Source organism: Plectropomus leopardus, chromosome 18 (genome assembly GCF_026936395.1).
Source record: "Plectropomus leopardus strain MGB_pleo_1.0 chromosome 18, ASM2693639v1, whole genome shotgun sequence".
NCBI classification, from domain to species: domain Eukaryota; kingdom Metazoa; phylum Chordata; class Actinopteri; order Perciformes; family Serranidae; genus Plectropomus; species Plectropomus leopardus.
The window spans coordinates 15,213,641-15,230,583 of NC_142193.1; the positions used below are offsets into that span (position 1 = coordinate 15,213,641).

Consider the following 16,943-nt stretch of genomic DNA (forward strand, 5'->3'; position numbering starts at 1 on the left):
TAAGTTGCTGTTTTCTTAATAATTGCATTTACTTTAGTTATGCCATTGGCCTCGATGGAAAATGGAAAACAGTCCAAAATCTTTTTCAAGGGTGTCTTAACTGCCAACATGAAAAATGGTGACATTTATTAGTAAGTGGAGCAACAGTAAATCATAATGATTTTTTTTTAATCCCCAGCATTCAGGATATGGACAAGAGACTACAAGCATTAATGGCAGCATGTGAAAAACTCCCCACAGATAACTTGAACAATTTCAGGTCAGTCGCTTTCCCTCATTTTCTGTCCAATCATTTGCACATTGTTCCCATGTGGTCAGGAAGAAAAAACATTGTGAGATAGCAGGGAAGTAAGATTTTAATAAAATTCCCTTATAAACATCTCTGTTCTAATTACTAATAGGCTAAATAACCAGTTCTATCTCACACAGGCTCCACCTTCTACTGGACACTAGGGTAATACTGTTCTCCAATCACAAGCATGCATTTACCGACTGAAATTTCATAAATGTGGTCAGCCAATCAGGATGTGCCTACCCAAGTACTTACAGACCCCACAGTGTATAAGCACCATTATGCTGTTTGTCATCCTACACCCTCTTCAACAAGCAGCGCAGCAGCAACAGGACCCCAAGGTAGAGGGCTACCTGAGTATGTGCAAACCCCAAACAATATAACCGAGCACCACAGCATTGTCTGTCATCTTGTTGCCAATGATGGCAATTTGCCCTCTGATCACCCTCCCACTGTGGCATACGCATACTCTACATGCAGTGTGGCAGTGTCTTTGGTCTTGTTCTGCAGGGTGAGTGTTGAGGACACATCTACGCCATCATCTTGGTCTTTCGACCCCTGCAGTATTAGACCACAGTCCATACAATTTGTTTGCATTCCACCTGGGTTGGCTTGGGCACCATACCTCTCCACTATGGCGGCCTAGGATATAAATAAGTAAGCAGGCTGAAATCAATGACCGATAGCCAGTCAGGATCAGTGTGGCTGGGTTGATGTTATGTCACAACAGGGCGTTCATTCATTGGGCTCCACCCACTGTACCCACAGAATCCATTAGAGGCTGGAGCCTGTGTGAGATAGTACAAAGGTTACGATAACGTAACCCTAGTTCTAGCACAGGTGGAGACCTGTACCTAGAGGCCCTGTCATTCTTACGAGTAAAGTCAAGTCCAGTCAAGTCAGTTTTATTTATAAATCACAATATCACAAATCACAATTTGCCTCAGAGGGCTTTACAGCATACGACATCCCTCTGTCCTTAAACCGCTTATTGAGGAGGGTGTAGGATGATAAACAGCATTGTGGTGCTCCCTTATATACTACACTTAGGACCACACTTATTCGGGTAGGCAAGTCCTGATCAGCTGGCCACGTTTATGCAATTTCAGTGGGCAAATGCATGCTCTTGATTAGACAAGAGAATTACCCATAGGGTCCAATGGGGGAGGCTCCGTCTGTGCTAATAGAACTAGGGTTACAATGTAGTAACTTTCAGTTTCAACATGTTCTTTGAAGACAGCCTGTAATGTATGCGCCCTATCATTTAAAACAGAAAGGCGACTGCTTAATGAAAGATCATTATCAAACAAGTCTTTTCTGATCAGTTACATGATAAGTAGTCATAAATTAGATCTTGTGTTGCTTACAGAAACTTGGCTTGATTTGAATAACAGAGCAGCTGTTCTTATTGAATCAGCATCCAAAAGTTTTAACTTCATTGATCCCCCGAGAGTTGACAAGAAAGGGAGAGGAGTAGTTGGTTTCTTCCAGACATGTTTCAGTGTATCATTGGGAGTCTTTTTAATGTTTGAATATCTTGCTGCTGTACTGAAAGGCTCTCTGCGTGTTGTACTCCTGATTATATATAGACCGCCAAAGTTTTCCAGTAGTCTGATTGATGAATTTACTGAACTGCCATCCATTATGTCCATTACATATGACTGCCTGTCTACATCAGGAGATTTCAACATTCTTATTGACCACCGAAATTATGACAGTCATGAACTGAATAACTTATCTGACACTTTTGGACTGGACAACGGGTGCCATACCTGAGATTTATTTATCACAAGGTGTCCTAAACCATCATTTGTAATGACTATTGATGTTGCTCTGCCTGATCATCTTTGCATTTTTTTGATGATCTCTTACATGCCCACTTCAATCTGAATTTACCCTTTAAAACAATATGTCTGACAAAACAGAATAAATAAGGTGTAAAATTAATTTTAAGATGCACTCTTATTTAAATCCCTCAGATATCTAATAAAATTTTTAGCCAAGCTGAGCGACTACCAAGACGCAAACAAGATGACTCCTGGTAATATGGCGATTGTTCTTGGCCCTAACCTACTTTGGACGCACACTGAACCGTATGTATTTTTAACTCAGCTATTTTACATGTATGAAATTTGTTTGATTCTTACCTGAACTTGTCACATGAGGATTATATTGTATTTCAATTATTTTCCTTCTTTCCAGGAACATGACAGAGATGATGACCACCCTGTCCCTACAGATTGTTGGCATCATTGAGCCCATCATCCAGCATGCTGACTGGTTCTTCCCTGGAGGTGGGAATCACTATTATGTATGTAATATTATAGTCAGGCTGAGCAACATGTCAGTTTTTACTGATCTTCCATCATTTTACTCATTTTACTACTATAATGGGATTTCAATGACCCAGTTTTGATCAAATTAACTTATCAAAGCAAGCCATCCTAATTATCCGTTTACATAAATGTTAAAATAAAAAAAAACAAATTGACATCTACACCAAAATACTTTCTAAAATAAGCATTGAATAAGACAATCACAACTGTGTAACTGTGTTTTCTATGTAGGAATGCAGTTTTATAAACGTTTTTTATCTGATCTACGCCATCATAGCAACTACTATAACATCAGTATACTGTATGCTGATTGTGTGTCCCCCCCTCCCCAGAGATTGAATTCAACTTGACAGGCAGCTACGGCAGCCCAATCCACACCAACCACAACTCCAACTACAGCTCCATGCCTTCACCAGACATGGACCAATCTGAACGCAAGCAACAGCACGACCAGAGCCGACGCCCACTAAGCGTCGCCACGGACAACATGATGCTGGAGTTTTACAAGAAGGATGGGTATGATGCCAAGTGCATCCTTCTGTTGCCCACATTTCACTCCCTCTCTTTTCTCTCTCATTCCTCCCACGCCTCCTCTCAGGCATCTGATATTTGATTCTTATATCTAAGGCAGGCAGCAGACGCACATTTAAAGTCTGTTACCTTGATGCAGCATTTATGAGTCCTGTGATCTAAATTTCTCGCTCTAAAGCCTCCATAGGAGCACATACATCTATATACCTTATTATCAGGAATCATGAGGAGGAGAAAAACCTCATTTGAAAACATGGGGCTGGATTGCCTTGAGTGGCATTGTCTCTATGGCAACAGGTCTCTGATGGAGTGCTGCCGGTTACCTCTTTTTTCTCAGGAAATATTTCTCCAGTGCTATCTTTCCATCCTCCCACACCCAGCTCCTCCTTCACAGTCTGGCTAGCACGTCACCTGGCCTGAGTCATTCATCCAGCTGGTGGAAAATCACTGGCAGAATTAGAACCAATGCCTTCACCAAAATACCTCCATCAGATTAGGGATGCAATTTTATAGGCATGGATCTAGAGCTTCTGTATCCCATAATCAGCAACTCTCAATATGAGGGGGGTAGAAAATAGCTTTTATCTATTTAGAGTAATGAGTAGCTCAGGATAAAGCTCTGCCTGTGTGTTTGTGTGTTTCTAAGGCCAAACAGGTTTAATTAGAAGAAAAGCCTTTAATGGTCTAGGATTTATTTAAGCAATATCACACAAGAGGGAGTAATGTTGTACTGTATATCATCACGGTTGTGATTCGGTTGCAGGTATGAGGCCCCCTTAATCTTACGCACTGAACCCTTAAGTGGCCCAGTGCAGGCTGGTTATATGGCCTGACATCCTCTCACCTCTGCAGCATCACTTCTGCTCCTCTCTGCCACTGTAGATCCCATCTTCCCATCTCATACAGTGTACTGAGTGGTTTAGTGTTGTGAACCATGTCGTCATTACTTCTGATCACATATCCCTTTTGCCTCTCTTCCCCCTACTAACGCAGCATTAGGAAGATACAAAGGTACCGTATCATGCCTTTTTCCCCACATCTTTCCTTACCACCCCCACTCACCTCTTTATTCATTATCATACATGACTTCAAATGTGGATTTGTCTCCAGCATGGGCGTCCGGGTGATGGATACCTCCTGGGTGTCTCGTAAGGGTTCAGCCACGCTGGCACGCAAGACCTCCTCCACCCCTCCAGGCATGCAAGGCCCCGGCTCTCCAGCTGACACTCTCATACCCGAGCAGCCCGGAGAGCTCGCCACCTCCCCGTCTGCGACACCGCCACCTGGAGAAAGGGTTTGGTAAGTCACAGTGGAGACGCTGCACCACCCCCCGACCTCACGCATTCACTCTTGTTCATTTTTAATGTCATCACCATCATCATCACCATTATCAACTTTCTCAGCTCTGTGTGATCAGCTTTTTGATCATACTCCCATTAATTTGCAAATGTTCTTTTTAAGCCTCTGAGCACCTTCATGTCACATAATTTTATTATTATTTGTCACTCCACATTTCTCCCTGCGGTTTGTCAGGTTGATGTCATTGTGGGTAAAATTTCCAAAAGGATAATGACTCCTCAAAGGGTTTTTAATCCGAATACTTTATGGAAGTTTTGTTTCTGTACATGGCACTAAGCTTCAATCTGCAAGTCCTTTGCGAGCATGCTAATATTTCCAATTTCCCATTGTTGTGGCTTGGCTTTTCTCAGCTTTGGTCTTGAATTATTTCCTTTTCTGTTGACACTCAGACTGATTTCACCATCTTTTGGTATGATTATCATAGTTAAACACATGAATAATCACTTCATGGTCGCTGACTCTGCCTGTGTGGCAGACAAGAGATAAAATGGCTTCTGGCTTGGCTGGCTTTCCCTTCCTCTCCTGTGGCTCTTTCAGCCAATGAAAGGGTTTTGTGTCTGTTTCACACTGCCCTGGGCTAACTGCAGGACCTGCAATGCAAACAAGTCAAATACTGTAGGATAAGGGCAGATAGGGTCTCCGTATACGCAGCAGAGAGGAGATGTTCAGTCATCAGCTCAGCTTGGTGATACTGTAAGCTACAGACCAGCACTTTGGCTCCAGAGACAGATCCTCACAGCTCCACGCAGTGTGCAGACACAAGGTGATCACAGACACTGTATTCTTTTCCTTTGGCAATAAAACCCTCTTTTCCTTTGCTGTTTCTTTGTGCTTGTCTTTGTATTTGCATTAAGCTGACTGTGTGCGAAGCTTGGTGCCCACCGCCAATCCCAAAATGCAAATTTTTTTTTCTACTGTTTTTGGCTACGGACCAACTAACACACTAACACCCTAATCATCAAAACAGATTATCCTATATCGCTCTAATGCGTCTCCCTGTTCAATCACTAGAGCTGTGTCTTTTGTGCTGTCTATTCTCTTAATATCTACAGCTCAGACAACGTGTCGCCCAATCGGCCGGACACTTCTCATGCCCACCCACCCCCAGGGGAGGACCGGCCACCCCCTCCTTACCCCATCTCCTCGTGCCACACCCCCCACATCTTCTATCCTAAACCCCCCCCTTGCGCTCGCCCTGTGGCACCAGGTCCAGAGTCCCAGCCCCCGCCTCTCCCCGCCCCGTTGCGCTGGTCTGGCTTCACTCCCCCAGCCCCACCCCCTTCTTCCTCTTCTTCTTCCTCTTCCTCGTCACTTGACATCAATTCGAATCCCAAACCCAGCTGTCTGCATTTCCCCAAGCACAGCCCGCCTGGTGACATGTCGCATGCCCCCCCACCAGACACTAATGCCTCACCACTCTACATCAAAACCCCCTTGGTACTAACCCGCCATGACCAGTCCCTTGGCAACCCCCCTAGCCTCCCTTCGTCCGCGCCCCCGCCCCCGCCGTGGGCTGCCTGTCCATGTGCCCGAGAGAGAGGACCCCCCAGGCTGACTAGGTAAATACAACACACCATGGCCACTATAGATGCATCACAGAGAGGCATCTGTATCTCTCCTCTCCTCTAGCTCGCTGGCTCATATTTTCTTTTTGCTTCTTTTCTCTTCCTCCCCCTCCAAATTACATACCTCAGATTCTGTAACATTCAGGTTGTCCAGGGATGCCTCTCATGGGGGTTGCCTAGCAACAAAGGATGTTACTGGCTTATATAGCGCTCAGTTTCATGCTGGTATTGAGTAGATGATAAATACATGGATGATGCTGCATACTGCTATCAAATAGCATATGAATGTATTTATTCTACAGTTTGCAGCATTTTTTTACTAACCAGCAGAAGGAAAACAGGTTTTTAAGGAAGTAAAGATTTTTACAATCAGTAATGCAATACTGTGTTTGCATTTATGTCCTGGTGAGCTACAGTATAGAATATAAGCATCTTCAGCTCAACCCAAAGTGCTGAGTTTGTATAGAGTGACTGTGGCAGTTTCCTGAGTCATGTGCCGGTGGTGTTACAACCACACAGGACAGTGTGAATCATTTCAGCAATTTGTCAGCAATAAGAATGAGCTTGCTTGATAAAGCTCCCTCTTGTGATTTGGTAGCTTCATGATTTTTCATTCAGACGGATTATATTTGGGAAAAGGTGTCTCAAAGGGACTGCAGGAGATTGCATTTAATTAGATGTCATATAATCCAGAATGTGACCACTACACTGCAGTATTGGTGCTCTTGGTGGGTTTGAGTTCATATTAGTTTTGCAGCTTGTCTATATTATTGTGTAAATCCTCCTTACAGGTATTAATTACATATGTACTTATATCTTACAGTGAGAAGAGGATACAGTAGGTCACAAAAAAATTGACTGTGTTTAAAAAAATGCCATGAAAAATAATGCCAGGCTTATTGTAAATATGTAAGGATTTCTGTCTCGCAATATCAGCAAGTCATGCTTATTGACTGTTTATACAGCCTACACGTACACTAATTGATAAATGAAGCAAAGATGAATGAGGTGGATCCTTGATTAAGTGTGCTCTATTGGTTGCATCTATGCCTACAGTGCAGATTTAGATAAGCTGAATGAATCTTGTTACATGCAGCATCTTAACTCTATTTCCTGTACGTCATCACTATGCTCTGTACTGTAATGCTGAAGCTAATCAAGGACTTCCTGCTAAAGGAATACATACTTCTTTCTATTTGTTGCTGAGAATTATATGTACACCGTCTGTTCATTACTGCTGGAAGGAATTACTTGAGCTTGGTGGTGTTTTGGTCAGGAATCGCTCCTGAAATTGAAATCTTGTGAGTCCAGTTGAGATCCGCCGGGCTGTGGTATTTTTTTAAGATCATTATAGGATACTGTTTCAATAGAGGAAAAGCATTGAAAAGCAATTCTTTTATCACTCAGAATACAACACAACTGACATGTGACAAATCTATGCAATTTACTATGTATTATAATTATGCTACCACACAGAAGCACATAAGACAGATTAAATGAAAAAAGAAATATCCATGTTCCACTGCCTCCTCATAATGCTTCTGATGGTATTTGCAAGAATCAACTGCACATGAATGTGCATTGCCTTTTTTCTAGCCTTGTTTTCAGCAACATATTTTAGTGCCCTGTTTAGCTGTCAATTAGAAAGTTTGTGATCCGGCCACCATGTTGAAAACAATCAAGCCAAAACTTAACACCGCCAGCTGGCTCTGACTGGTTGTCTGACTTCAGTAGTCCAGCAAATACCATCAGAAGCACTATGAATAAAATGATACAAACTTCACAAATACAACACCAGACGCTCTATCACCTTTGTTGTTCTTTTATGGACTTATGCGCAATATTTTAGTCTAATTATGTAAAATACGAGGTGTTAAAAGTGATGATGGTGATGGTGATGGTGATGATGATGGTGATTATACTGATGATGGTGATGATGACGATGATGATGACAATGATGATGATGATGGTGCAAGTTGTAGCTCTTGGGTAATATGCATGAGGTATGGCGGCAGTTCAAAACACTTAAACACAATGTGTCTGACACTATTTACACACTAATGTCTTCCTGTCTTTTTCAGTTCATTGAAGAGTAAAGAGCTCTCCCCAGTAATTGGACACAAAGCCATCCAGGTGGCAGGTCCAACAGTCCCTGCCAGCTGTAGTCCTCAGAGCAGTAGCCAATCCCCCCACTCCACAGAGCACAGTCCGCACACCCTGCGCAAAGGTTAGCACCTGTCTCAATCTGAGCTCACATTCTGTTTGTATTAGGGTTATTTACCATTTATTTCATTTATTTCATTAATCACGATTAATGGCAGAATGTCAATAGTTTATCGCAGCCCATATGAACAAGGCAAAGCCTGATTGCCTTGATTAGGAATCAATGACAGCAAAAAATTGCATGGAGCGAGCATAAAGTGGACATGTCTGTAATGAGGAGACTCTTGGGTACTCACAGAACCCATTTTCATTCAAATATATTGAGGTCAGAGGTCCAGGGACCCCTGTGAAATGACCATGCCATTTTTCCATCGACAAATGAATTTTGTAGCGTTATTTAGCCCCCTCCCTGAGAAGCTAGTATGACATGGCTTGTACCACTGGATTCCTTAGGTTTTCTAGTTTCACATACCAATATCCTCGCTTTCAAAGATAGCTTTTAACTTGACACAAACATATACAGGAGTGTCGGCGGACAATGAACACGAGTAAAAATAAAAAAATGCCTTAATTATAGACCATAATTGCATTGCGATTAACGTGTTAATGCTGACAGGTAGTTTGTATGTATTTTCATTTCTACCAGGAGATTAATATGGCTTTGTTTTGTGTTTCCAGGTTCCAAGAAGTTGGCCCCTGTGCCTCCAAAGGTCCCTTACAGCCAGTCTTGCGGGATGTCCGACCAGTCCACAGGTCAGCCGTCACCGGTCAGCCTGTCCCCCACACCTCCTAGCACCCCCTCCCCTTATGGACTGGCCTGCCCTCCAGGGCAAGTGCCCCCATCCTCCCCTGGTCAGACCCCATTTGGGGCGCCCCACTCCCTCTCGTCCCCACCGTCCCTGACCGGAACGCTCACCAAGTCGCGGCCTGCCCCTAAGCCCAGGCAGAGACCCAGTCTGCCCCCTCCTCAGCCACCCACAGCCCCCCCGGGGTTCACTGGCACGGCCATGGCCCCTGTTCCCCAGCCCCTGGAGCAGGGCCTCCTGGATGGACTGTCCCCCGGGGAGAGCATGTCTACAGGTAAACATCAGCCCTTGGCAACAACACCCCCTCCGCCACCACAGGTGGGGCTGCAGCGGCCCTCTCTCAGACTCGCTGTGGCTCTGTCCAATGGAGACGGTGGACGAGTGTAGGACTCTGTAGGACTTGTAGATAAAAAAAGAAACCTCCCCCCTAAATTGACTGTTCCCAAACGAATGTCTGAATGAATAAAAGTTGCCTTTTAGACACAGATGCCTGAGAATGATGTAAATTTTAGCGTTTTTTTGTGCTACTGTAGTGAGCAAATCTCCTATGTACTCATTGCTTGTGTTATGTGATGATGTTTCTGGGTAATGTGTGGAAACATCAGAGAAGCATAGCTCGTCCTGCTTGTATGGAAGTTGCCATTAGATTCATCATGTGCTCTCTGTTTATCTGTGTTACCCAGACCCTCACTCGGCAGAGGTAGGTCAGAGGCTTGCGCACCAGTCCAGTCTTAATGCGTAGCAGGCGTGGAAACCTAGCCAGACAAAACCCCACATTATAACTGCAGTATGATGTTCTGATGATGAGGTGTTCTGTCATTATATACCAATCATTCTGTCACTTTGCTATATTTATCATTCTCTTGTTCCCCCTGCTACTATTGTGTACTTTGCAGCTGTGTGAGGCCAGGGATTCAGTGTGGGCTAAGTGTGAGGGGGACTTTTAGGGTAAGCCAGACCGTCCCCGCCCCCCATGCGCTCCATCTCACTGCCTGGCCTCGTGCTGTGGCTGCCTCTGGGGTCTCCTGCAGCCTGCCTCAAACATACCTGTAGCTCTCAATCCAAACCCTATTTCTTCTGAGCAGGTTATTGACTGGTTGCATGGTTTTGTAGTTCAACCGATCATGCATGGCTTAAGGACTTCCCAGAGTGCACCACACTGCGCTCACATTGCAGACGCCGTCGCTTACAAAGGTCCATCTTATAGCCCCCCCCTCTCCTTTCGTTCCCCATTCCCAGCCCTATGCCAGCAGACATTCCCCTGTAACGCACCTGCCACCGGTATCAGGGGGCCACAGGTAACCCCCATTCCTCCTTTGGCAGGTTCATCGCTTTTTATAACCTCTGCTCCCTCTTACTACACTGCCACGCTCCATCTCATTCCTACACAGGAGTAGTCTCTGCTTGGACGTGCTGCTTTCAGTAAATGCAGCAGCACTTTGGAATATATTTAGAGCAAATAGTGTATACGGTCCTCATGAGATTTCCATCGTTACTTCAAGCCCACTTGGTGTCTTGGTGCCATTTTTTCCACAGAGTTCCACACACATCTTGTTGCCTCTGTGTTGGTTTACCCGGCCATTTGTTGTAAACGTGTACAGTAATGTGTCATTGTGCAGTCTTTTGACCTGTTATTGTATTTTACCTGACAAAATAACTGTTGTTGTTGTCTTAAAAGACACAAAAGAAGCTGTGACATATCACACTTGTTCAGGTGTGACTAGCAACACTCTGAAAAACATCCCTGTGTAGAATGTGAAGCACATGTAATCTACTGATTACTTCAATCAGGGCAGACATCATATGCCACTTACCATGAGACTCAAAAAGATTAATATTATTTCTGCTCTCTTCCGTTTTTTACACCTCATTATCATCACCATACGCCCTCTTCTTCTCCTCCTCTTGCTCCTCATCACCATTTTTCGCCATTCTGCTCATCACACTCTCCCGCCATGCCTCACCATTAGATATCTTCAATTATGAAATCCCCTCCATCAATGTCAATCTGGACAGCCTCATCGATGAGTTCAGCGGTGCCCCTTGCAGGAGGTCCGTGGCAGTGACAGACTCTCCAGAGGGGGATGCTGTGCCTGAGGAGGAGCCACAGAGCACCACTCTATGACCTATGACCCTAAGGCATCACAGCTTACCAGCACCCCAGTGGCTGTACATACTCTAAACTGTCGCCACCAAGGCCTGACGGAAACACCAAATTGGCCTCACCAATGCCCACCTGAAACCAGAACTCGAACACATCTGCTACAGGCTGCAAAGAAACTCATCTCTTACAATTGCTCGCTATAACATAAATATGACTAAAAAAAAAAAACACCAAAATGCCATAGTGAAGGAACAGTTGCCTTTAGGAGGAAAGACTGGAATATAGATGAGTATTGCATTAAAAGATTTTTTTTCTCGCTTTACTTCGTTCATCTTTGTTGTTTGATGCAGTGGTCTGTATTTCTGTGAGTTTTTCGAATTTCTTTTTGCCTTATTAGAACATGCAATCAAATTGCAATATGATATTCACAAGTTGTTTGGTAAGGGAAACTCAGAGCCTGATTGGTTAGGAGCAAAGCCCATCCTCAGGGTGAAATGGAGAGACAGAGAGGTGTTTATACTGCTCACAGGGTATTCAAAGCTTTGTGCACATTAGGAACATGCTGAGCCGTAGAAAAAGGTTTTGCATGCAGGATGAATCATTTAATGCAGTTTACTTATTATTGTCACACCCAGTCTTTACTTCCCCCTCTTCTATCAAATATTCCAACCTATCTGACATTTACCTTCATACAGGTAAGCTCACTTTAACTCACTTTATACCAGCACAGTATGAGAAGAATGTTACTGTAAATTGCTTTTTTATTTTTTTTTCTCTCGACGAAAGCACCACGACGTGTTTGCATGACAAGCCAATATGAACGAACCGCTTCGGATCAAGGGCCTCAGAGTGGCAGTGTTTTTATTTTGTGTGAGTGTTTCTGTTATTGTTGTTGTCCTTGGAGAGAAAAAAAATTAGCCTGTTCAATGATAATGGATGGATGACTACACTGCCTTGAGGTTTATATGTTTCTCTCTCAACCTTGTTTCAAGTGCTTCAGGTTCAGTGACCTTTGACCCCCTAGTGTAAATACAAAGACTGTACATAAATTGATGTATATAATAAATCTGAGGAAAAGTATATGTAAAATGCATATCTTGAATATATATAATAATAATAATAATATATGTGCTGATATTTATCATGTGTAGAAAATGTTGATTTGATTATTTTCAAAAAATGCCATTATTTTTTGTCCCTGCACACAGTGAACAGGTTTACTGTAGATTCATGATGTTTCAATGTAACACCAGGTTACAATGATGCTGCAGCCGAAACAGACTAATTTCTGCTAGAAATCAGTTGTGGTTTTTCTAATTCTGTCTCCTGAGCTTTGACTTCAAACATGCTTGAGCACTAATGAGTTGCACACCAATGCCCTCTCTTTTCTTTTCCATTTTAAACAGTTATTTAATTGATTCATGTGTAAATAATTAGATTACTTTTAGCCCACCCGGACTATTTAATTAATTCATTATGAGGATAAATGTAGTCCTAAGCCCTAAAGTGTTTGGCTTACTAAAAATATGTGCTCATTCAATTAGAAAAGGAGTCAAATTTGGCCCACCAACTGTCTCACCTCCAATGTTGAAAAATTATGGTGTCCTTTGTTGTTATTCTCACCGCAGACAATTAATCAGAGGTATTTCAAGGTCATCAGATAACAGATGCTGCAGTGTCTCTTTTTTAATTCAATAAAAATGTCTTAGGACTATAATTTTGTCAATTAAAGTGCAATTACAGTGTTTACTGATCCACCTCAGTCCAAAAACGTGGTCAAAGTTCCCAAACCTACAGAAAAAAAGCCATTAGTTTTATTGCTAAACAGTTCATTTCTTTTTAAGTTTGTTTTCAATTCTAGATTAACCTTTCTCCCAAAGTGATCTATGGTATGCCTCAGTGTGTGTTCTCAATGGACTATGTTTCTGAAGATTTTGGTGATGTTGATAATTATATTGATAGTTGTGGTGATTATATGACAACAATTGCAAGTGCCCTCACACTGGCTGTTATTTTTGAAACTATAGGCATAATTAATGTGTACTAGAGGTTTTATTTTCTGTGCTGGATCCATACATTTATACGAGGAGGCAGGGGTTTCTCTCTCTCTGTGCAGACTGAATGTGACTCACTCAGATTCCAAACGGTAGGCTACCTGATTTTGTAATAACTAACAGGCAAACGAGTGCTTGTATTTGGATGAAGGTTAATTTTGGCCTGATGGCATGTATTATTATCAGTGCAGGGCAGTATTACTGTAATGCTTTTGTGCATCATAACTGGAACTTACAGCCACCTAAAAGCATGCATTCATATTCATTCTAGGTGTGATTATTATGCTGCTGAATAGAAAAGAAAAACATCTGTACCCTCCCCAAAAACACAAGTCATAATTTCATCTTGTCTAATTTTAAGCCAGTTAATAACTTCACAGCAATTTTCAAGATTTCCATATTCATGGAGCCACCTTTTGCACCAAATGGTACACTGTTACATAGTTTTATCAAGCGTTTTAACTACTGTAGACCTACATTTCCTCACATCACCACAAAGTATGTTGGTCTAAAGAGAAGCTCAATTTGTTTACAATCTGTGGGGGTGATTTTAAATGAGGGGAAAAAAATCTGAAAAAGTGACATGCATGCGCTTAGATAGTCTTTTGATAATCCACGTTTTGTGTCAATCACTGTCTTTTTAGGGATTGTAAGAGGGGTAAAATGTAGAGATGGACTCTTGAGAATGTGGATCACAATAAATGGTTCTGTGTGGGGTTTTGAGCAATACGGTAGAGGAGTGGATGTTGCCTGTGGATGTACTGCCTTCTTCTGCTTTCACAAATAGTGTACAAACAAAAACCTGCCGCTTGTCAAGCCCACCATGCCCACCCCTTCCTCCTCTGCTTAGCATATCAAGTGGAACACAGTGTGTACTGTGAAGCCTACCTGCAATCCTTATCAGAATGTCAGAAATAAATATATATATTAAACTATACATTTGTAATAATCTCACCTGGTTCATGAGGGTTTTATTTCAGGTTTTCTTTTCCTGGACACATATCTGTTTTAGACTGGACAGCAGATGATCCCTGATGGCAGAACTATTACTAAGAAAACTTTACTAGAGTATTTCTATTTTTCGCCACTTCTACTCCTATACATTTTTGAGATAGATATACTTTTACTCCACTACATTTGCCCAGTGGTAAAATGTAACGTATTTTAACAAAAACAGGGATTTTGCATCACTAAACACAAGACAGTTTTACTTTTGTTAAACAGCAAAACTGACAACTTGTAAACTGTGACTTTGGTCATGGGGTGAAGTACCTTTAATTTGAGTCAATCCACTTATATGCAAACCACCAATGGGAATGGTATATATATACATACATACATACATACTATATACTAAAAATACTTTACCATACTAAAAAGTCTGATTCATCAAAGAAATAAATCATTATCCACACCCACTCTCTGAAAAACCAGGTAAGGCTTAAATAGAGGCCTCTTCAAGTGTGTAACCTGCAGGACTGGCCCAGCAGGATGGCTGAGGGATTGCAAAAGGGGAAACATTTGATGTGAACTCTTTGTTTACGAGCAGTTAGTCTTTTATCAAATAATTCAGTTGCCATATTATCTCATTTTTTGTTTTTATATAACTTCTGTTGTTTCTCACTTTTGCCACAACTAACCCATTTTTCTCTGCTCCATGTCAATCTGGAGTTTTAAGAAAGAGAGAGAAAGTTGTAATCTAATGCCACAGTCCAGCAGTGTATCTCCTTACAGTATTCAGCCAGGCTCAGCTCATCCCCAGCTGCAAGTCTATCTCCTTCAGACTGCCATGGGTGCATCAATTATTTCTTACCAAAAGTTTTAAAGGTGTCTCTGTTTACACCATCTTTCTACACACTACAAGAGGAGCCAGTCACATGCTGTGTAGATGTCACAGAGGAAGCGTCTAATTACAGCACTTAACTCCCTCCAGTCTGCATATTAAACACTTCCCCACTTGATCAGCATGTGTAAGATGACTGTTTAAAATGGAAATTGTGTGGGAATATTTGTAGATGTCTGACATCTTTCCTTGTGATGTAAGAGAAAGAGAAGGTCTGTTAATGTGATACACTGACTGTTTTAACAGGGTTTTATCACACTTCACTCCCTCACTAAACCAAGCTCACGTCTTGCTGCCAAAGTGCAACCCTTCTTTTATCTTTAGTACATATGCAGATACACGAAATAATCCTGAGGGTGAGATGGATGCAGTTTACCCCCACCCCCTTGCTGCATGGAAACAGTGTATCCAACAACAGGGCAACGCAACAATGAATTGAGCTGCTTTAACAATTAGGTAGGGTTAAATTGTTTTTATTGATTTTTTTCAGCCAAAACCCCTCTTTTTGTTGGAATTGTTGTTTCTAAATGCCCACACTTGTGTGCTTTTAATGGTTACATTTCCTGCATTCTCATAAAACAGGTAGAACATGTCACAGACAGGAATGTAAAACAAAAGATGCTGCTGTCAAGGCTTTAACCTTTACATTGACTGTTGCTTGGCAATGCACATAAAAGGACATGGGCATGCCTATAAACTCTCCCTAAAGGAGAGTCAATACCTTGACAATCACATCTCCAAACCATGTTGCAAAACAAAGCACTTTAACATACTGACTAAATGTACTACATTTTCATCTTGAGTATCTACTGGAATGCATTGTTTGATCAGTAAAACACAAAAACTGCTTCACACACTTCATTGGATAGCTAGTGGGTAAACTTCGTTTCATGAATGAGAACTTTTTTTTCCTATAAATGTCAGTTCATGTTTGGCACTTCCGAATCCCGACATCACTGGTTATGCCAACAAAATCCAGGGTAAAGTTGCAGCCACCAGTGCTAGTATGGTAAATGCTGAGAGCAGAATGAGCAGGCATCGTGCAGTTGTACAAATTCTGCGCCTTCGCCTGCGCTGCGGTTGAACCACAGTCATCACAACACTGAGCGCATCGTCTTCTGCCATGGGCCTCCCTTGAGCGCTTATGATAAAGATCTGAGATGCATTATTGCTTGGGCTAATCAACCTCTGTCGACGGATCCTTTCAGACATCCCCCTGAAGCAACGAGCGATCCATCTAACTCCGTTCGGCAAAGTGTCTGTGGAGGCGCGCCGTGCGCTCTGGAGCTGTCTCTCCGGCGGAGGGAGAGGCACCTCTAGGGTCTGCCCTTCACCTGGTTCCTTGTGATTCGCGAGGGACACGATCGCTTCTTTTTGTTTCTTGATGAATGTAAGATGTCGGCAGATAGGGCAAACAATAGTGTCTCTGGTAATGTTCCCATTGCTGTTGATGCTTACCAGCGTTTTGACCAGACAGTCGTGGCAGAATATATGTCCACAGCTTAAAGTCCTCTCTATGCCCGACAGACTCTCATAACACACTGGACACTCTCGTGCGTCCTCCCGACTGTCTTCTCTATAAAATGCCATCAAAGGAAAATTAACCACTGCAGCAAGAGAGTTGAAAACCTATTTAGTCGATTCCTTTATTGTGAATTCACTCAACGCACGACTTTCTTGTCTGAGGGTGGAGGCGAGAGCTGCGCCTTGTAAAACCGGGCCTGCCACCTGTGACTGCAGTGACTTCAGTGATTGGTTTCCTTGGAGGTATCACTGGCAGCCCAAGTGGCCAAGCTGGTTTAAATGTCATGCTCTTCATAAGGAACGTGCTCTCTAACATCATAAGGAACGTGCTCTCTAACATTCCCTAAATATTAGAAACCTATTCTG

At 42.5% G+C, this 16,943-nt stretch overlaps 2 protein-coding genes across 6 annotated transcripts in view; one reads left to right on the forward strand and one right to left on the reverse strand.

The window, feature by feature from the left end:
• arhgap44a (Rho GTPase activating protein 44a) overlaps positions 1 to 14,161 on the forward strand; it is a 32,406-nt gene extending 18,245 nt beyond the window's left edge. The window contains exons 13-23 of one of the 5 annotated variants that reach the window (XM_088069115.1): positions 179 to 259; positions 2,272 to 2,385; positions 2,495 to 2,586; positions 2,961 to 3,144; positions 4,153 to 4,170; positions 4,270 to 4,458; positions 5,571 to 6,077; positions 8,165 to 8,310; positions 8,925 to 9,326; positions 9,949 to 10,000; positions 11,023 to 11,160. In XM_088069115.1, the coding sequence (XP_087925241.1) occupies positions 179 to 259; positions 2,272 to 2,385; positions 2,495 to 2,586; positions 2,961 to 3,144; positions 4,153 to 4,170; positions 4,270 to 4,458; positions 5,571 to 6,077; positions 8,165 to 8,310; positions 8,925 to 9,326; positions 9,949 to 9,956 (1,741 nt within the window). In that variant the 3' untranslated portion in view covers positions 9,957 to 10,000; positions 11,023 to 11,160. Of the gene's footprint in view, positions 1 to 178; positions 260 to 2,271; positions 2,386 to 2,494; positions 2,587 to 2,960; positions 3,145 to 4,152; positions 4,171 to 4,269; positions 4,459 to 5,570; positions 6,078 to 8,164; positions 8,311 to 8,924; positions 10,001 to 11,022 lie in introns of all 5 variants that reach the window. The other 4 variants (XR_015774820.1, XM_042505399.2, XM_088069114.1 and 1 more) reach the window with 4 other exon arrangements.
• A 1,349-nt stretch (positions 14,162 to 15,510) lies between these two features.
• rnf222 (ring finger protein 222) lies at positions 15,511 to 16,879 on the reverse strand. Its single transcript, XM_042505884.2, has one exon. It carries the CDS (start codon positions 16,641 to 16,643, stop codon positions 16,014 to 16,016), a length of 630 nt encoding a protein of 209 aa, XP_042361818.2. The 5' UTR covers positions 16,644 to 16,879; the 3' UTR covers positions 15,511 to 16,013.
• Positions 16,880 to 16,943: the final 64 nt, after the last annotated feature.

Coding starts and splice junctions, on each gene's coding strand:
- rnf222 (XM_042505884.2), bottom strand. CDS start 16,643: ATGGCATTTTATAGAGAAGACAGTCGGGAGGACGCACGAGAGTGTCCA.